At 35.6% G+C, this 22071-nt stretch overlaps 1 protein-coding gene across 1 annotated transcript in view; it reads right to left on the bottom strand.

The window, feature by feature from the left end:
- YWHAZ (tyrosine 3-monooxygenase/tryptophan 5-monooxygenase activation protein zeta) overlaps positions 1 to 22071 on the bottom strand; it is a 28209-nt gene that overhangs the window by 5278 nt on the left and 860 nt on the right. The window contains exons 2-3 of the mRNA XM_006916644.3: positions 19591 to 19895; positions 444 to 567 (exon numbers count right to left, since the gene is read on the bottom strand). Of these exons, the coding sequence (XP_006916706.1) occupies positions 444 to 567; positions 19591 to 19884 (418 nt within the window). The 5' untranslated portion in view covers positions 19885 to 19895. The remainder of the gene's footprint in view (positions 1 to 443; positions 568 to 19590; positions 19896 to 22071) is intronic.

Genomic DNA, 22071 nt, shown 5'->3' with positions numbered 1-22071 from the left:
CCAACAATATCCTCTAAAATATAAGCCGTAGCAACCTTAACTGAATAAGGTTCTTAAATTTAAAAAATAAGCTTCTCCTGGAACACCACATTAGCTATTGGTCAATGTCAAGACAAAGATGACTTTGTAATCATCTCAGTATTATATTTTATTAAGTAGTTTGCACTGCTCTACAGTTATGCTGTAACTACTATTTCTTAAAATTATGGGGAAACATTCCTATACATAAACTGGCTTTTCATCAAACATATATTTTAAGAAACCAATATCAGGCAGTAGATACACAGTCTCAGGACTAAAAAGAGAAAAAAGTACATTACTGCTCTTCATTTAGTGTTCTAAGCAATTACACACACACACACACACACACACACACACACACACACACACACCCATACTATGTTATTTTATACAAGTTCACCAGGTAGAAAAACACAGCATACCTTTCTTATCATCACCAGCAGCAACCTCAGCCAAGTAACGGTAGTAGTCTCCTTTCATTTTCAAATAGAAGACTTTGCTCTCTGCTTGTGAAGCATTAGGAATCAAGAACTTTTCCAAGAGAGACTTGGGAAAAAAAGAAAAAGCCATAAGAATAAAGTATTTATAAAACTGAAAGCATCTGAATTTCCTAAGGGCATATCATAGCCTAAATTATAAATTTTAATACCCAGTCATTGCCAATAGTACAACTGTTGAATGCAGTTAAGCTCATGAATTTGTGGTTTAAAAGCAGAATTCTTTAGAATTTAAAGTTTAAAGTTAGTGTTCAGATTATTTAAGGTTTACACATTTGAATATCAGACTCCCTCTTCCCCACAGTGCTATCTATTCCATTTCAAGGTAGTCATGGTGTTAGAATGGAAAGAACCTAAGAGATGAACCTTTTGAGACTCTGAAGAAATTAGGACTTAAGCAGAAACCAATAATGTAATTAATAGACACTACTGGAGTCCATGACAGAGCAAACAAAACAAAATTAACTTCATTTGTAAGGACGTAATTCACATAATACCTCACAACCCAGCTTCTCCCTCCCTCCTCTGTTACGAGGTAAGCTAAAGATGCAGGTGAAGTGGGTAGTGGCCAAGTCGGCAGCAGAGTTAAGTTGCACTGTATTACAGAATGAGAATGAAGATGACAGAAGTCAACTTGATACAATGTCTCCTATGATTATTAATCAATATTTAAAACTGTTGGCCTGAAATCAGAGCACTTTGATTGGGATAACAAAATCTTCATACAACACGCCCATACTTTAAATTCAAAGATCTTTCAAGCTGCAAAAGTGTTTTGCCCTTTGAACATGCTCTTTGGGGACCTGCCTCAAACAACAGAAGATAGTTCCATTCAATAATTGTTTCACTAAATAAACAAAAGACAAGGCCTTTTCAGGTTTTATTTTAATACAAAATGCATTATTCATTCAACTATGGAAGATGGTATAGCACAGTGGCTTTGGAGTCAGTCTAGGTTTAAACTATGGCAACTCCACACTTTTAAGGGTAATTTCTATTTGATTGGCTAGGCAAAAGGTTAAACTAGGAAGTTTAAGTAAAGAAATAGTATAATGTGATTAACCAAAATTCACAAATAACTTCAAATTAAATAATGGAAGAAAATATCTAAATTTAAAGGATTCGTGTACAATTCAATTGTGAACTGCTCTCTGGCTCATTTACATATATTTAAGATTATACTAAGACTGTTTTCAAATAAAAGAAGTGACAAGAACTAAGCCCAGTTATGAAATCAATTCTCTACCTAAGGCATTCCTATATCATATTTTATAGCTTCAATGTATTTCTTATATTCATCTATTCTCCAATACTTAAATGACACTACGATAGGCACTGAGAATATAATGAATATAATGGTGAACAAGAAAGTCCCAAAGTTTGTGAATAAATGGTCTAGCAGGGAAAACAATTGAAACTAAGAATAACACTGCCTAGCCATGTCCTTCACTTTCAGTGACTTTACCTAACCCACTCTATATATGTAAAGATGAAGGCCATGAACATGTGCAGTTAGGTAAGAATAAATCACTTAAGATATAAAACTTCAAAGAACACATCAGAAAACTTGTATAAGTTATTTACGAAAGGTGTCAATAAATGTTACGAGAATTAGTAATCCATTATTTATGAGTAGTAACTTCTGTATCCTAGAAAATGTTTTACACTGAGGTAACTCATAGAATGTTTTTTAATAGCAGGTAAGCACCTCTTACTCCCCAAGGTGAACACTGAATTAGCTATTATGCCTGATTAACAGCAACAAAAGTAACTTTAAAGCTATTAACCAGAACATACAAGTAACAAGGTGAGAAAGCAGTAGTCAGACTGTTTATTGGCCTAATGATGGACCAAAAGGACCAAGTACCAACTGTGCAGTGTTTCTGGTGAAATGCTGACTATAAGAATTTGATGAGCAAAATCATCAAATTGTATAATTAAGAATGTGTAGTTCTTTGTCAATTATACCTCAATAATGCTGTTGAAATTGAGAAATGGTAAATGGTATACTTCTGACATCTATCAGATCTTTCAGTGACATAAAGCTAAGAACCATTAAGATTTAAAAAAATAAAAAGACTTGATTAAAGATTAAATTTAAAAGGACCGACACTCTAGTTCAGAAAACTAACTCTGAAAGAACAGATCTGTGGTAGACTGTCTTCAAAGATGGCCTCCACCAACTCCCCTGCCAACCCTGTTTATGTATGCCATTCCTCCTCCTGTCAAAAGGTAGAATTTCTTTTCTCCAGAATTTGGGCTTATTTTCTTGACTTGCTCTGACCAACAGAATGTGGTGGAAGTGACTGCTGTTCCAGTTCTGGGCCTAACCCTTAAGAGGATGGGCAGCTTCACCTCTCACGTTCTTGGTGCCCTGAGCCAGCATGTAAAAAGTCAAACCACCCGGCTGGAGAGAAAGGCCAAGTGAGCCCCAGTCAGGGGACATACTAAATGAAACCACTTGGATTTTTCAGCCCCAGCTGAACACAAAGCGATGAGTGACCCCAGCCAATACTGTGTGAAGAACTGCCCAGCAGGCTCCAGGCAAGCCACAGAATCACAAGAATGAATAAATCATAGTTTTGCAACAGACAACTGAGAAAAATAATTACATTTCAATAAACAGGACATTTTTGACAAATTAAGTACTTAATGTAGATTAATTTGATCCTTCCATAAGCATCTTCCATAAGTTCCTACCTTATGATGAGGTAGAAACGACAATTATCCCCGTCTTAAGGAAGACAGTGGGGCCCAGCAATGTAACGTAATGTGTTTAAAACCACAGCTAACTTATGAAGATGCAACTGTGACTAGGCATTCTGACCTGTACTATTAACATTATGCTACATTTTCTCTGCCTCGGTGACATGCCTCCTAAAAAGGATAATATGATTCCAAGATACAAATAAAATTAGGACTTAAGGAAAATGATTCAGTTCTATTCTCTGCTAACAAGACCAAATCTAGAGTATATTGTTTCTATAAAAATGTATCAAGACAGGCATTTTCAAACTGGAGACTATCCAAGAAATCAAGTAAGAATAATGAGGAAACTACAAACTGTCATGAAGACAAAGAATATGACATGAATGGCTCCAGAAGACAAGTTTAGTAAGAAGCAGATTTCTTCTCAATCTGAAAATGCTTTTATGAGTGGTCCAAACTTAAAATAGGCCACCCAGATGTTAAGTTTCACTCTTCTTACAGAGATTTTTAAGCAGAAATAAGAGGATCTTTTGGGTATTTTATAGAGAAAATTCATAAATTAGATGTGATCTCATTAAACTAATATAAGATATGGAAGATACAGAGTTATAAAATGGGTTAAACAGTATGTTAATTTGTCAAATTGACCAAAGAAAAATAAAAGCTCAATTTTCTAGATTTGGGAGACAGAGTAAAGATGCAAAATATAGGAAGAACACCAAAATGCAAAGAATAAAAAGGGAAAAAAAGGAAGCAGCACTTCTCAGAAAGCAGCAGTGACAAGGAAAAAAAATGAAAGCAAGCTAAAGAGAAAATGGGAGAAAAGACTAATAGCTACTATCAAATGTACAAAAACTTAAAGAGAACACCCTGCAAAACACACAGTGCAATCTCCTAAATTCTTTTCATCGTCAATAGTTCAATGAAAACGATGACGACTCTGGGACATCATTAAGAATTTAAAAAGGGAGACATGGCATTATATAAGTAGATGAGGTACAACTTCAACAAAGGTTAGGCTGGCTTCTGATGTCTCTTCCACTTGTGAAATTTTTCATATAGCACATTACATTTTATTCCCAATGGAAAAGAATTTTCAGGTCAAACAGGACATTTATAAACATCTTACACTCAGCACTGCTGAAATATTTAGAAATTCAGAGAATTTCCTCAAGTAATTTAAAAATGTTTTTGAAGACAGCCACTGTCTTTTAAAGATATCATGACCAACATTTTCAAATATACTTAAGATTAATGTGCTGAATTAGAGTTAATGCATATTCTGACCTTAAACAGTAGTCATCCTAATAACTTTAAGTTATTAGGATAGGAAGCAGCAAGACGCCACTAAAGGCCCATATCCAACACCTCACCCAGAGCGCTAAAGAGGGCACTGAACCATGATCTAATCAAGTAAATTTTGTGGGCCCTGAGACATTAGTGATTTAAAGATTTTTTTTTCTCTCTTTCTCTCTACACTGATACAATTAATCTCATTAAGTTGTGAAAAAAACACTTAAGATACATAGGGTCACATTATGATCTTTTCCCCCCATGGCAGAATATGTTAACAAGTTTTTATAATACATGCTTCGATCCAAAGATGGTCCATGTAACATTAATGCTTTGATTTTGGAGTGCATAAAAATTAAGGAACGACATAAACTGACCAGTCAGTCACATCTAGTCCTGACTGCCCTTCCTGAAGTAGGCTCAACCTGCCTCCACTAACAGAAATTTAAATAAACATTCAATACTAACTGTGGTCAAATATTTCTAATGAAAGGGTTTATAAACTGAAAATCCATCTCTATTCTAGTGATATATATACCTCCTCTCACTGGTCCTTTAGTATGATTATAGCCTGAAATTAACAAGAAGAGTAAAACATTAAATTTTTAGGTAACAATTAGACCAGAAACCACCTGAAACACCAAAACTGCTGCCTGAGCTGGTGGCACTTCTTGGAGCAATAGCTTGGTGTAAGAGAAACAGTATAAACTCTAAACTCAGGCAGACTGAATTTTACTCTCACCATTCATTTTGAGATCCCAGAGCCTTAATTTTCCATCTATGAAATGACTAAAATGAAAATCTACTTCAAAAGGCTGCTATTAGGTCTAAATAAGAGTACAGACAAGGAAGCAACAATCAGATCCTGACGCAGAGTAGGAATTCTACTCAGATGTAAATATAAGAAGGAAACGTGGACATTCAAAAATCTGCTTTAATGCTTTTGTATTCTCAATTTCAGTACTTTACTTTGGGCTAAGTAATCTAAACTTGTGTAACTAGGAAGAGTGGTGAAATAATGTGCAAAAAGCCTCCATTTAAAAACACAGGATTCAAAAGAGAAAAGATACTTAGTCTTATTCTTTTTATAGCTGACTTCTACAAGGCACAGACCATAGAGACAGAGCACCTATTGCCTAAATTCAAACCCCAGTTCATTGCTTACTGTGTCACCTGGACATAGTTCTGGAATCTCCCTGGGCCAGGTTTCTCATCTGTAAAAGGGAGATAAGGAGTAGATAGACTACACAGGTTGGAAAGCATTTAGAACAGGACATATTGTTTTGGAGGATAAAACAGTCCATTCTGAACCACATTCCTTAACCAACTATTTTTTTTCCTTCAAGCACTATCTAAACTAATCAATTACCATAGTATACTAATTTTAAAATGACCCCGTAACAAACCAACCCACCACCCTCTCAAAAACTCATCTTAGTTCTGAACTCTCTTCTTATACGAACTAATTTCCTTGTATTTAAAAAAATGCTAACTTATTCCTCCCAACTGTGGTGTACTCATCTCTCAGTGAACAGGTAACTTCCTAGAAAAAAAGACTAAGTAGTTACAATGGATACTCCATATTTATGGTTTAAATGTTTTTGGTCTTAAACCCATTTTATATTCATAAAATTTTGGAAAACTGCCAATATCAAGGCAGTAAGTACTGGTTTTCTAAAATTCCCATTTTTGCTTCAAAGCTTGAATTTTATCATTGGTCGCAAATACCATTTGTGTTCCTTAAAGTGACATGGTCATTTCATTCATTTTCAAGATGTTTGCTAAATACCCGTCTGAATAACCCACAGCTTGCCTGTCATTCTTTGAAGAATGCTCCATGGGGGAAAAAAAAAAAAGTTAAGCTCACAGTTCAAATCATCACAAATTCTTTTTCTGGAAATAGTGCTGTACTTCCCATTTTGCCTCACAGAATATTAAAAAGATGTCTACATAAAGGAATTTTACAGCTTTAAGGACATTAAGCCAATCTTTTTTTTATTTTTAATACTGAGTGCATGATGGTGAAAAACATATCAATTACTAATACAGTACTGCAGTTCTGCCTTCATTAGTGTTAAGGAACCAGTAGTTTTAGCCAGCACTGCTTTTGCATCATGCTAATGTCCACAGTGAAAAGAGCCAATCATGACTTAGTATTGTCAAGAAAACAGCTGTGACCTCACAAACCCCCTAAAACGATTCCAAGGGCTCCCCAGATCACTTTTAAGAACTGTTGATTTAAAGTAATCTGTGCTTAACTACCATCCATAGCTCCAATCCTATGTTCTCCCTAAAGCTAATTCTCAAAACCATTCAGTTTAGTCCATATACCTCTAGTATCTAAGAAAAACAAAAGGAAATACCCTAATTTCTAACAAACTAGTTAAACAAATGTTATATACTCATACAATACTAACACAGACATTAAAAAGCATGAGGTACATGCCAACATGGAATGAAGCATAAGTTATATACATCGAAGTGTGTGTGTGGGTACAATGTACAGAAAAGTTTATATATGATCCTACTCATCTGTATTCTTCAAAGACAGAATACAAATTTGCAGGATACCAAAAGACCTAATAGAGATAGATTATCTCTGAGGAGGTAGGATGATGTCAGAGGTTTCCTTTTTTTATTTTATATCCTATGCTCTATATTACAGAGGTCCCCAACCTTTTTGGCACCAGGGACCGGTGCTATGAGAATCTAATGGCCTGATGATCTGAGGTGGAGCTGAGGCAGTGATGCTACCACTGGGGAGCAGCTGCAAATACTGATGAAGCTTTGTTGGCTTGCCCACTGCCCACCTTCTGCTGTACAACCCAGTTTTTAACAGACCACAGACCTGGACCAGTCCACGACGCAGGGGTTGGAGACCCCTGCTCTATAACATCTAAATTACTATTCAGAACATTTAATTTTAAATGATTTTACACTTTTAACTTTTCACATACATATGTATCCTTAACCTACTTATGGGCTCTTTAAAGACACATTTTGCACATATTAGTCATGTGAATATTAAAACCCCAGACTGAATTGTAATACATGCATAATTTGAACAGCTTCATTTAAATATAAGGAAACTAGAACTACTTTAAGAGAATGAAGGAGAAAATCTTAGCTCACCATGCTGAAGACTATGAAGAGTTCATCATCTTACCAAGCTTCTAAATAGTTAAAACATGACAAATTACTGAAGTCGATATTATGTGAGATAATGGAAAATATTCAATGTTCTGCTTCTCTGAAGTCCTAAGAAATTGCTCAAAACTTATATATGCTTTACTAAGCACACTTTACAGCAGCCAAGGAACATGCTAGGTACATCTTAATACATTCGAACAGGCTAGGTACATCCTAATACATTCTTACAGAATCCTTGGGATAAGCTCTGGGTTTCTATGTAATAACCCCGAAGAAGGCTAAGGGAGACAAAAATATCCACCAGAAATAGGGTTGAATGATACTTTGAGTGACTTTGATAGGCAGAGTGACTTTGCTTGGAAGTCAGGAGGCCTGGATTTTGGTACTAACTCTGCCACCAAAAGGAGTAACAAGTTTCAAATACAAAGTCATGACCCACGCCTCCTCAATCTTGTTTCACTATAGCATTAATTTCAAAATCTCCATTCTAGCATTATCCCAGGAAAGCTTCTCTAAATATACTGAACCAACTTACCACTATTCTCCTTACGACTCTTTAAATTCAAGGTCACTTTTCCTTGCTCTTCTTTCTTAAATGGGAATTAGAATTTACTAAGGGTCCTAATACCTAACCTCAAAAGAATTAAGTACCCACTAAAAAGTGTTTATACAGATGCTTCCTTGACAAAATGGGGTTACGTCTTGATAAACTCATCTAAAGTTAAAAAAAGTTAAGTTACAAATGCATTTAATACACCTAATGCACTGAACACCACAGCTTAGCCTAGCCTACCTTAAACATGCTCATACAAAAAACGCTGGCAATATAGTACACTCTGTAGAGTATTTGGTTGTTTTACCCTCATGACTGCGTGCCTGACTGGGAGCTGTGGCTCACTGCTGCTGCTCAACATGAAGACAGAGTACTGTACTACATACTACTAGCCTGGGGAAAAGATCAAAATTCAAAATACGGTTCCTACTGAATGTGTATCACTTTTGTAACCACTGTGAAGTTGAAAAATTGTTAAGTCCAACCACTGTTAAGTCAGGGACTATCTATATAAATCACTGGGCTATGTGCTATGATTTGGGCTTGCCAATAAGAATACGTGAAGTCAACTAATAAAAAAATACATTTCAAAGAAAATTTACAGATTATAGAACTGAGACATCTTACACCCTGGTTAATTAACAAGACAATATCATGTGTCTCCTAATGCACCAAGGAGGGCACAATATCATATCTAGGAATTCTTCCCAAGTACACAATCTGAATTTTGGTGAGGAATCACCAAATCCAAATTGAGACACATTCTATGTCATAACTGGCCAGTATGAGAACTGAACTTTATAGAATCATTGAGAAAAGTATGTCAAAGTCATGAAAGACAAAGACTGAAAAACTGATCCAAAATAAAAGAGAGTAAGGAGATATAACAATGAAATGCAAAGTATGATCCTGGATTGAATTCTGGACCAGAATTAGGAGATGAAAGTGATATAATTTGTGAATAAATCCTACAGATTATATAGCTTATTTTGTCAATTATTTTATTAATTTACTGACTTTGATAATTACATGGTTATATAACATGGTAACATCTGGGGATCAGATAAAGGATATATGGGAAGTTCTTCCTACTATTTTACCAATTTTTTTCTAAATTTGAAATTATTTCAAAATGAAAAGTTAAAAAGTTAGATAATTTAACCACCATATGTTGAAATGTTATCCCCTCTTTTGGTTATTGAATAAGTATTATATTAAAAGTTTTAAAGAAAAATACTTTTTAATACTATTTTCTGGAAGGTGGCATTACCAGTGAGTTTTGTTTTCTATCCTCATACCTTCTTTGTGCTCATCTGTTTCTCAAATTTCCTTACTGGGCTGGTAAAGCTTGTACTTAGAAGATAATAGCACTAAATCAACTGATACATTTGTAAATGAAAATGAGGGGTGTAAAGGAGGTTCTCACTTTGTCTTAGAGACTATTGCACCAATTGGTCATAGCGTTAAATTTAATTTCCACAAAATGTCATTAGCAAACAAACAGTAAATAGCCCTAGAATATTAAAAAAGAATCAACCCCTAATGAGACGTTTATGGATTACAATTTGAAAATACAGCTGGATGAAGAGTCTCCTTTAACTTGATCTTACCAAACAGATGACTGAGAAAGACCAAAGCCTCCTTAACCCATTCCTGTTTTAGACTGTACTATCACAGCCTCTTTGATGAACACAACAGATGAAGAGAGGTTAGAAAACAGATATTCTGCTTTCATACAAATCATGCACAAAAAATGCCAGTGGTTAAAAGAGAAATGGTGGCAAGACACTGAAGCAAGCACAAGGGCCCTCATATGTGATTCTTATTGTTGTCATTTAAGTACAGAACCCTAAACTAGTTTAAAACTGCAGTCATCACTATTAATGAAATTAAAGTTCTGGTTATTCTGACAATCCCTTAACCAGACAAGCCCCCATCCCTCCTAAAATCCATACATCTTATAGCAGAGTAAATATAATGTTTCAAGCTATAACTAAGGGGATACTACCTTAAAGGACAGAAATTATTAATGCTTATTGGCATCACCTAATGAAAGTCATAGAACCTCTGAGCTTCAGTTTCTTAATCTGTGAAAATGAAAAAGCTAGATGCTCCTTCAAACCTAAAACTCAATGATTCTAATAAAGTTCAATTCTCAATTTATTATTCAACTAAGAAACTCAAACTACTCCATGAATGTCATTTTAAGTACCATCCTCAATAGAAAATTTAATTCCAACTCTACACAATGTAGAAAAGTTCAAATTTCTAGTCTTGCACAATTTCATTGTGCACAAAATTTCCCAGAACTTTCACTTTATTCTGTAGAGCCACTGACCCTTTTACTATTCCTAGATTTCTTAAAATTCTAAAACAAATGCAGGCTATTTTTTGTTGCCAGAGGGGCCCATTGATTTGCAAATTAGTCTCTTACTCCCCCTTGTGGCTGGAATGGCTTCCTTTCCTTCAATTGCAACTTCATCCTTTGCTTCCAACCAACCAATTAGAAAGGTGCTCCAACAAGATTGCTAAAACTCAGGTGGTGTAAACTAATTTAGCAGCTATTTGCAGACATTTTGACTTTAAACTCACCTGTTTGTACAATGTTGGCCTTAGAGAATAAAATGTTGTGTTCTATGAATAAGGTCATATAGCAAATATACAGCTTAACTTCAAGGATATGAAATTACAGAATATTTTGACCTATCACTTAAGTGAATGCCATTTCCCATCAATAGGTGGCAAATCTTCACCATTTAACTTTTTAAAAATTCAACAATGAATTTGATAAAAGCCGAGATCCATTATCCTTGGTGTTTAAGCAATATTAAAGCCACTCTAAAATTATACGAGATTATTCTTCAAGTCTTATCCCTGTGATACAATTAAGTCTGCTGATAATCCCTCCCTCTAGCAGATGGAAACAGCTAAAGGTGAAACTGGAAGGGAAAGTCATTACTTTCAACAAAGAGCACACTCACTTTGTGATGTCTTATTTCCAAACAGAGTAGTATTCATCAAATTACTGAACTGAGAACTTGTTGTTCTAAGTATATTACAGCCTACCTATATAATACTGGTTTTTCAACTGTCAATTCCACAGAATCACATTTTTAAAAGGTGTTTGGGTAGGATTTTCATCAAGTGTCTCTGGGATGAATGTGGTCCAAAGTATGTCCTTTCTAAACCATGGGCAAAAAATTATGAGCTGACAGTTTATGGTTCTTGGATCAACAAGAGAAGTAGGTCTTTCTTAGAAAAGCATTTGTATTCACTGAGATGAGAAACATTCAACTCATCACTACTGGGTTCCTTGGTAATACTGCTAATTTAAAAAAACTCCCAGATCCCAAACGTGTTTGCAAGATAGGAATTAATCCCCACTAAGAAACAGTTCTAACTTCTCTAATGATGTCCAAATCATTGAACATTTCAAGTAAATGAAATTCCAATAAACAAAAGTTGAGCACACCTGGCAAATTAAATGCAACAGAACCACAAACAGATCAATCCATCATGTTGGTTTACTTTATAATTATTTGATTGACTGACCTTATGTTCTTACCTTGACATCCCATCTACAGCTAAGACCGCTGTAAGCATTTTTTTTTATTTGAGGAAGAAGGCTCACAACAAATTGTCACAAGAAACTCAATATTTATACGCTGAAACCGTTTAGTAATCTAATCCGAGGTGAACAAACATTGCCCATGCCATACAATGGGACCATACCGATAACTAATCAGCTATACTCATCCATGCTTTGCTGCCAAGATCCAAACTATAGCAAAAGAACATCAATATAAAGAAATTAGTGAAATCTACCAAGACTTACATAAGATTATTCTATACGTCACTACTTATGTCACATTATACCTTAACAGAAAAAGTAAAACTAAATCAATGACAAATGAAAACTACTACTACATATTTTCAAAGATACTCGTTTTTCATCATTACAAGGAATTACTCACTAGAGAACAAATGGAGAATGATCACTACACCAAAATGTACCTAGTACAATGTGAACCATTGAGATATGGTGGCTAAGCACATTTATTAATCCTCTCAAGCCTAATTCAAATTTGCACACCTAAAAAATATTAAACATAACCTATTTCTTTAGTGTACTTTACAAATTATCACAAATGTCAATGGTCTTGTTTTCAAAGAGACAGAATAGACATCAAGATTAAAATAAGTTCTAAATCAGGGTAATAAAGCAGAAACCTCAGGCCATAAAGCCATAAAGATGAGAATTAGCAATGGCTTCTCTCATGGACAGTGAGAACACCAAACTAAAGCTACAGGTTTGTGTGTAGAAAATTTTGGCAAAGATCAAAACAATGGACAGAAAGCAGTTACTTAATAACAAGAGATGTATGCAGCATAAAACTGGGAATAGAAAATAAAAGTAGCAAATCTCAATAAATGACCACCAAAAGCAGTAAAAAAGTTCATAATACAGCTTTTGTCCATTAAAATTAGATCATGTTTTTCCTTATGATTATCACTTTCCTGTCAACATGCTTCTGAGCGGGAGAGTAAGCAGCAAAACTACCACTAGTCCAATGGGTATGGTGAATAATCTTGGGTACTACCCACAGGAGTATATCATACAAATAAGTATTAACATGAATGTAAAATGCTAAGAACCAATCATCTAGTCAATACAGCAACAGTAATTTGCAATCAGAAATGAAGTCAAGAACCCCAATCAAGATGGCATAATAGATTTGTCTAAAGCCATGGAATGTACATCACCAAGAGTGAACTCTAAGGTAAATGATGGACTTCGGAGGATTATGTGTCAATGTTGGTTCATCAATGGATAAGAAATATATATATATATACCATTCGGTAAGTAATGTTGATAAAGGAAGAAACCATACATGTATCAAGGAAGGGGATATATGGGAAACCTCTGTACTTTCCTTAAAATTTTCTTGTAAACCTAAAACTGCTTAAGTAAGTCTTAAAAAAAATCTTTTTAACAACAAAAAGCAGCCAATGTTGAATCCAACATGTCCTTTTAATTGGGTCTAGAAAATGTGCTAAAACTAGGTAGTTAGAAAGAACAGATATTTTCAAAAGGAATATGAACCTTGGCGTTCAGCATATTGAAATTGACAATTCTAAATCTCCTAAATAGCAGTGTTTATTCTCGATGTAAAACCATCATAATAAAGCAAGAGCTATAGGAACCAGGATGAACTCAAAATAAGGATCTCGGGAATTCTAGAAAAAAAAAAATTCTAAGGCATATTAAAATTTCAATCGACTATAAGGTTTTTTTTTAACTCATACCAGAAAACCCATAATTTTAAGTTTCTTATATACATACTCTTCAATTTAATATGCTAAAGATCACCATTTTGAAATAAAAACTTTGTTGTCAAATTAATCTCAATAGTCTAAAAACATTTAATTATAAAGGCAGAACTATCTCCGATACTGGGCTCCCTTTATGGGACAGAACTACTTGCCAGATTTGTAGATAGATATTATATTCATGGTTAAAAGACCCTAAGTCTTTCGTAGGTTAAAGCCTCAATTCCAAAAATACTAAACACAGTGACTAACAAACTATCATGGACACTGAGAATCTATTCTGATATAAGTAAAAGGAGAAAATCAGTCCAAAGAACAGAACCTGATTATTAAAGATCTTCAAAAAATTGTCAAATCATAAAAGGTCTGATTTTCTTTATGAAAACAGAACTTTTGCATGTCTACTAACCCACCTTTTAAGAGGCAAAATCTGGTGTTATTTCCCTGAAGTTTTTCCATGGCCTTTAAAGCCTCCCATTCCTTAGTTTATAACATTATAGTAGGCCCTTTATGATCTAACCAGTACTCATCTCTTCTAGTCTCATTTCTTGCAAAATTACTGAAAAAGGCTTTTAAATGAAGCAATGTTCTGCTCATCTAATATTTTGACAGCACGATCTAGAATGCAACAACTCTTACAAAACCACTTAATTTTCTTAATTAACCAAATTCCACTTAATTAAGAGCCTGGCTTACACTAGGTTCATTTCTAGGTAAGTGTCGATAATGCCCATGACTTGGGCTAAACGCTTGAGGACAGCAGGTTTTTCGGCTACTCTCTGCAATCTGCCCTTTTCAGCTTACATCAGTTATATCCTTATTGAGAGTTTAATATTTGTTTCCAAAACTATACCATTATATTGGTTATAATTACTTAAACTCTTGTTACTTAAGTGTTGTAAAACTGTGTTCCTATGAAAACTAAGTTGAATACCTTATAACTAGTTTTTAAAGGAGTCACATACATACAAAGAAAATTCAACTTGAATTGGACAACTGAAAGATTAGAATAAACACGCTTCTAGAAACATTTCTAGAAGGATTCTGATTTAAGTTCTCTCACTCTACTACACAAACTCGAGACTGCATTTCAGGCAAGATGCATTTACAGGGGTGGTTAGCAAATTATTTCCAAACTGTGAATCAATACGTAGTCAAAGAAAAGGTCTTTAAAAATGGGCAAATGAACATATACATCTGTTTTAATTTAAAATAAATCTTTAAAAAATACATGTTTTAATTTAAAATAAATCTTTAAAATAAGTATGATCACATATTTGAACTACTTTACAATTAACCAACTAACTAGGATGCTTCTACGCTACCACTGCTGAATTAGTGGACATCTGATCCTATCTAAAACATCTATGGAGACACTTGAGCCACATGGACCTATCATCCCATGTGCCACTACCAGCTAAACTACCCAGGTAAGAAGGGTTATTATTGGCAATACACCCACAACGCAATTATTGAACCAATAAAACATGATACTATTTTTATGTCTTAGTCCTATAAGCCAAAATTATAAATAAATGTTATGGGCTATTTGAACCCAGAGACATTTTCTAAGCAAGAATGTTTTTGACAAATATCAAAGACCTTGTGGCATGAACCAAATGTCCTACAGGCCCACTATTTGAGGTGTTACCAGCAAGATTTCTGTATTGATAAAACTGGGTGTTCTGAAAGAAAAAATGAAAAGCAGAGTTACCCTTGGTAAGCTATTACAACTCTAAGACGGCTTATTTTCCCCCTTTCTAAATCAAATGCGTCTGCCAGAACCGAATACAATTTCCTCTCCTCTTTCTTGGGTGGATTAAAAGAGTTAGATCATTATTTCCTAAGTGTTCATGTTTTTCCTATACTTTTGAGACTTAACTCAAATTTTTCACTCATTCTAATTTCAAATCTTTTAATCTTTCCCTCTTGATTCATTTTTAACTATCTTCACAGCTCATCAGGTAACTAAATCTCTTATTAGAACAGATAAATAGGAAGAGCCCCATTCTTATTTACTGTCATATTGAAAAAAGGATAGGTAACCTGTTGCTCTTTATCAAGTTATTGGTTATTCTTCCCCTTTCCACCAAAAGCAAACAGCTAACTTTCCAGTCTCCTTTATTTTCTTTCATTTCTGCTTCATATACCTCAGACTTCCCAAGTGTACAAAAATACCTCACCAGGTAGAATACTTAATATCTATTGTGAAAACTCTATCATGATGAGTATAACGCTGAAGAATTCTTATGAGAAGCCATTACTCCAATAAATGAGCTGTGATTTTTCAACTTACAACTCTATATGGCAGTTTTTAAAGTCCAAGACAGATATGAATATACTCAGATTAAGAAGGACCCCAAAAGCTGCCTGGTTTCCTAGCTTGCTCCTGCTTAATGGCAATTCTGTGGCCTGGAGATAAAAACCAATGCCCAGCAACCATATCTTAAAACTGCCCTGAGCAAATAAAAGTACAGAGAAACATAAAATAGAACTCGGTCAAGTTAACTGAATGACTATTACTATTACTCAACTACTATCGTCAACTGTTACAAATATCAGGACTTACAATTTTACTGCTTCACCTCCTATAAGGAGGAAGCCATTCTTTGCCTTATACCAGTGGCTTTCAATTTTTTAAATATAACTGGAAACGTGTTGGCTGGTATGGACTCTCTGCCCCTCCCCTTTTCCCCACACAGAAAATACAGTGTTTAAGGCTTCTTGGATCTTTTAAATCCTATTCTTACACTCAAGTTAAGGGGCTCCTGTACTATTATAGGCAGACTTATACTGTTGTCACTGCTTTTAAACAGAACTCAAAAGCTGAGGTAAACAGGGCACAGAAGGTAGTCAACAGCTTTACCAGATTTTCATTCTCCACAACAATCCTATGGGGTGGATATTATTCCCATTTAATTGAGCTCAGTTCTTTCCTCCAAGAATTAAGTGATTTCCTTAGACCAACACTAAATAGTAAAAAGTTGGTCTGACTCAAAACGTGGCGCATTTTACACCACTAAATTCTTTGAATTATGTTTTTTAGTATGTATTTCCTTTACATTTCATCACATTCAAGACAAAACTACCCAAGATTTTTGGCTTCTTCTTGCAAGTTTACGCAGAACAGGTATTAAAGATCACCAGTGTTAAGTACCTTCCACACTACCTAGAAAGTTTTCTGATTTATGATCTGGCAGGAAAGGCAGACTGCATTAGGTGACCTAATGCAATTTCAGATTAACACAAGAAAAGATCCCCAAGTTCTGTTGAATCTGAATTAAGTCCAGGTTGTGAAGAATATGCCAGTGACCGTTTCCCACAATAATGCTCTATAGCTCTTGTACAAAGTAACATGGTCCCTACTCTTTCTCTTAGTAAATGGTATAAATTAAACATTTCAGAAATGCATATAGCCAGAATGGTAGTAACCATTTAATAACAGACTAAAGAAAAACTTAGAACTCTAGAAGATTAGCTTCTTATGGGAAGCCAGGTGCTCAATGTACAATGAAGTCTGGTTCATCACTGATGCCACCAATCGATAACGTTTATTCCAAAAAAAGATTACCTGCTTATTTTCCTCAAGTTAAAAAAAAAAAAAAAAAATCAAAGTTCAGGGAAAAAATGAGTAATAAAAACTATAATTGATTAAAGTACACTTTCATTAATCAAGTTCAAAGACTATTTCTCTGGAAGAAATATTAGTTCTGCCATTTTATTCTTCCATTTTACTAGAAGACAATGAATTTAATGCAAGATGTTTCCAGTCAACATGACCATACGATATGAAAAAATGACAGGGACAAGAGGCCTGCTTGTAAAGGACCACAGTATCAGTAAATGTCGAATTTTCTCAAGTTGAAACAGAAAAGGCCTTGGAAAATTAGCAGTGCTGCTGACCTAGTTCTATTATCCTCTTTTCCAAAAGAAGCCGTTTTGCTCATTTACTTAACAAATACTTGAATATCTACTACATGTTAGAAGGCAAGGGCCAGGCAAAGATCACTGAGTTTTTCACCCTTGAAAAGACCAAGACTGGAAGCAAAAGCTTGTTTAGAATTCTGAACTTTTTATATAGCAAAGGAATTAAACTTTCATTTATCTAAACTCAGAGTGGAAATTTCACTTACACTTGGTTAAGAAGCCAGTGCTATTCTGAAGAACATGGGTAATGACCAGTATTCAAACCCTCTTAATAATTTATCAATAAAGAGAAGCTAATGAGAGATCAGTCATTCTCATCCACCGATCCTATGCACTACCTTTTTCCCTTGGTAAGGAAACCAAAGGGAAGCAAAGTTAATCTGCTAGTCTTTTCCTAGGAAAATCCTCACACTGACCAGAGCTTTTATACTTTCAGTGTGGAAACATGTAAATACCTACCTGGAATTGCAAATAAATTGATTAGTAGAGGGTAAATGTTACCACACCCCCTTTATTCCTAAAATTGACTTTTGCCTTAAGGGAAATTATAACTTGTAACAAACCCTTTGAAACCAAAATAAAAATGATTTGATCTATCAGGTGTAATAACTGAGGGAGGAGGGTGGAACACGGACACCAGAATGAACAAAACATGTACACAGGTATTAGTAAGAGCGAGGTGGGTGGGTGCGTGGGTGAGGGGAACAACACCTTTTATTGTAGAAAAAGGTGATTCTTTTCAAATTTTAAATATTCTTATTAACTTTGCAATATAAGAAGCGAACCACAAGATAAGCATTGTCATTTAGCCTCAATAAATTATGGAATTCCTTTCTCATCTTAGAAATAAATGACATCAATGTTAAGATTTCAAATAAAATAAAAGCACTCAAAGACAGCACATGAGAAGACTTTCTGAGCCCATTTTCATAAAAACTATTACTGTTCTTTAAAAAGCCTGAAAAAAAATCATTTGAGAAAAATATTCATAATTTAGGAACTCAAGCTGTTATATTAATAATTAAAGACTAATGTAAAAAATCATAATACCATAACAATTTCAACAAAAGCCTGTATTCATTATAATAATTCTTCCAGGAACGAGATTCAAATACTAAGTAGTACACTTGGATTTCCTTACTGAGTCCCAGATTCAGTAACCTGTCCAGAGAAACTGGAATACTGTAACTCTCTATACACCAAAGCCCTACAATAGTGAAACCCAATGTGTAATCTAAAGTCCTGATTAAAGGTAACCATTCAGTAAAGTCATTTTAAATACCATTCCAAAAACTCCTGGGGTTCATTAAAAAGGTAAAGTATTAATGGATATAGGTTACTATATGAAAAATGGTCAAATCTTCTACCAATTTATCCTCAGATTTACTTTCCTGAATCGGAAAGCCATCAGTTTAAAAAAAAAAAACCAAAAACCTCAAATTAACAAAAAGGTAACGTTCAATTCTTGAAAGCTTTTTAGACGAACAGTGCTTCAACACAGTAGATACTGAATACTTAAAATACTTGACTGAAACTGAAAAATCAAGCTTGAGTTATTCATAACCTTTTATTGTGGTTTTTAGTGTTCAAAGTTGACTTCCAACACTTAAATGCAGGAAGAGGCAAAAGCAACTGTGAAGCCAGAGTTTTTCTGCATGGCTGACTCATTATATTAATGTTAGTCCACAATCTAGTGAAAGGCAGTTACTATGTCTATAATGAGTTTCCTATTACCTCTCTCTTACATAAAAACAAGCTATGTAAAGTACTTATTATCTACATATGTACATTTTTATAAAAAAAAATTACTTGAGAAATACTTGCACCCCAACTGTAACTGAAATTGTAATACTATTAATCTTTTCAAGTAATACAAAAAACAGAGTCTATTTAGTCTCTTTACACTGAATGAAATTAAATACTGCATTTACTTTATAGAAACTTAACTATAATTGTTTTAATATCTTTTAGTAATGACACTCGAAGACTTCAAAATTTGTAGCTTTCAATTTTTAAAAGAAAAACCAAAAAAATTGGAAGTAACATAACTGATATTCATTATAGAAATCCTGTATCATAGTGAAGCTAGACTAAACATTTGATTCTCACCAGGACATCATTGCAGATATCTCTTAGCTCAGTTTCAATTTTCTCTCGGTATTCTCGAGCCATCTGCTGTTTTTTCTCAGCACCTTCCGTCTTTTGCTCAATACTTGAGACGACCCTCCAAGATGACCTACGAGCTCCTACAACATTTTTATAAGCAACTGAGAGAAGATTCCTCTCCTCATTGGATAATTCAGCTCCTTGCTCAGTTACAGACTTCATGCAGGCTGCCATGTCATCATATCGTTCAGCCTGCTCGGCCAGTTTGGCCTTCTGCACCAGCTCGTTTTTATCCATGACTGGGTGTTCTGTAGAAAAATAAAAGGAGCATTTAGATTTTTTTTTCATCAAAAAACTCAAAATTATACCTTTTGTAAAAAAGCTATATTAACACTGCAAACCTATGAAGATTCTTCACACGAGGAATTTAATGCAGCCTCACAAAATAGGGAAATATTCAGAAGGTAAATTTAAAGCCATTAACATCAGTTTAACAAAATTACAACTGCATTACCATATCTTTGTTCAGAAGATCCTTTTTTTACACAAAGTCAAGAGGCCACCTTAAAATTCAACCTATATCTTACCGGGCCAAAATTTCAACTCGTTTCCAATATCACTAAGTATAAAAAATTAAGCAGCTTTTCTTTAGTGAAAACGCTGCTTACAAAGAACGTTGCAATTTCTAACATACTTCCAGAATCATGATTCCTGTCAGTTTAATATGTAATTCATGTCTTTTTACTTTCATAATACATATTCCTCAAAGGACTGTTTAAATTTTGGTTGGTATTACCCCCTCATCCCAAATCCACTATCTCTGCAACATCTGTCAGCTGATCACAGAATGACAATTTTCTGGGAGAAATAACCAAATTGCTTGTTTTAAGATATTCTGAATATAAAACCACCACCAAAGTATCTAATTGAACCGATCCTATGGCCTCATTTATCTGTACCTTGTTATACGGCACACATACTTAAAAACTTAGGGACTATACACGAGTCCTGGAACTTTAACTCTTACTACCTTGTGACACTAAAATGTACGTATCAAATATTTTCAGTGTGAACAGTGTTTCTTATGCCATTCTGTTTCTAATAGTCAAAATTAACTGAATATATTATCACTTAAGCTGCCCTTACCATAACTTCCCATCTAATTCTTCCTCTCATTTAAAGCTCCCTACACTTTTCAACTTACCCCCATTATACTTTCCCTTAAAGATATCCTTTTGAAAGGTGTTAAACAGCACAGAAAGATACTAAAACATGAAACAGAATAAATTATTTTTTAAAGAAAAATAGCCTGAAGTGTCCAGTTAACAGTAAGAAGAGTCACTGTCATTGAGAATTGACTCCCTGATTTACCCTTTATCTTCCCAGAAAAATCCCACACTTAAAAATAAAAATTAGAGCAGATTCCCAAATATCTGAATAAGTAATCAGCTAGCTTAGATGTAAGGTGGAGTGTTTCAAGGCGAAAACTACTTAAAATTTGTGATTGCACATCCCCACCTCCATTCTCGAAATTACTAATTCTTCCTCTAGGAACTCAAAAACACTATCAGATTAATGCTGTTTTTAACGAAAAATTATCTAAAACCAGTACAAAGATTTCTATTCCCAACCCTGAGGGTACTACGGGGGAGCGGATTAGGTTTCTCAAAGAATAACCAGTGCTCAAGGCCTCGCTTCTATATTGCAGTGAGGACTCGCCGCACCCATTTAACCCCTAGCCGACATAAGACGTCGAGCTGGGCGAATCGAAAAGCCGCAGACCGTGACTTTTTAAAGTGCAAATCCTACGGTCCGCGATATCTACAACCCCCACCTCTCCTTGGCTCCGCCCAAGCTTGTGCCTCCGCACAAGTCCCCGACTCTCCCTCTTTGTCATGGCGGATCTGTGTCAGGGAGCCCAACCTACTGCCGAGTGTTAATTCTCCCCATCAGAGCAGGAGGGAGGAGCAGCGCGCCCCCGCCCGAGCCGGGGTATGGGGGGAGCCGCCCGCCCCGGGGGCAGAGACGCCAGCGCCGCCCGCAGAAGCGGAACCGCGACCGGCCGGGCCACGGACACACCCCACTCTCTCACCGGCATCCACTCGGCCACCGGACACCGCTGGTGTTCATTTAGTCTAAACGGGCCCGACAGCTGCAGCAGGTGGGGGAGGGGGACAAGAGCCACACCCAGGCGAGCCAGGCCACCGCCGGCTGTTACGCTCCAGCTTCCCCGCCCCGCAGAACAGGGTGCGCGCCTTAGAACCGACCGCAGGGACCCTCCGGTTCTAGCCCCCTTGGAAAGCGAGCGAGAGACGCCGGCCCACCGTCCTGCCCATCCTCTACCTCCACCTGGGCTCGGAGTCCCCCATTCACCGGGAGGGGAAAAGGCTAGCCTCCCCACCCCCCGCCCCGCGGAACCCAGGAAATTCGGCTCTACATCCCGGCGAGCCCCACCCGGCGCCGGCTCACCGGCGCGCGAAGCGC

The sequence above is a fragment of the Pteropus alecto genome, unplaced genomic scaffold, assembly GCF_000325575.1.
Source record: "Pteropus alecto unplaced genomic scaffold, ASM32557v1 scaffold164, whole genome shotgun sequence".
Classification (NCBI taxonomy): Eukaryota; Metazoa; Chordata; class Mammalia; order Chiroptera; family Pteropodidae; genus Pteropus; species Pteropus alecto.
This window is presented reverse-complemented; position numbering and strand designations above follow the sequence as displayed.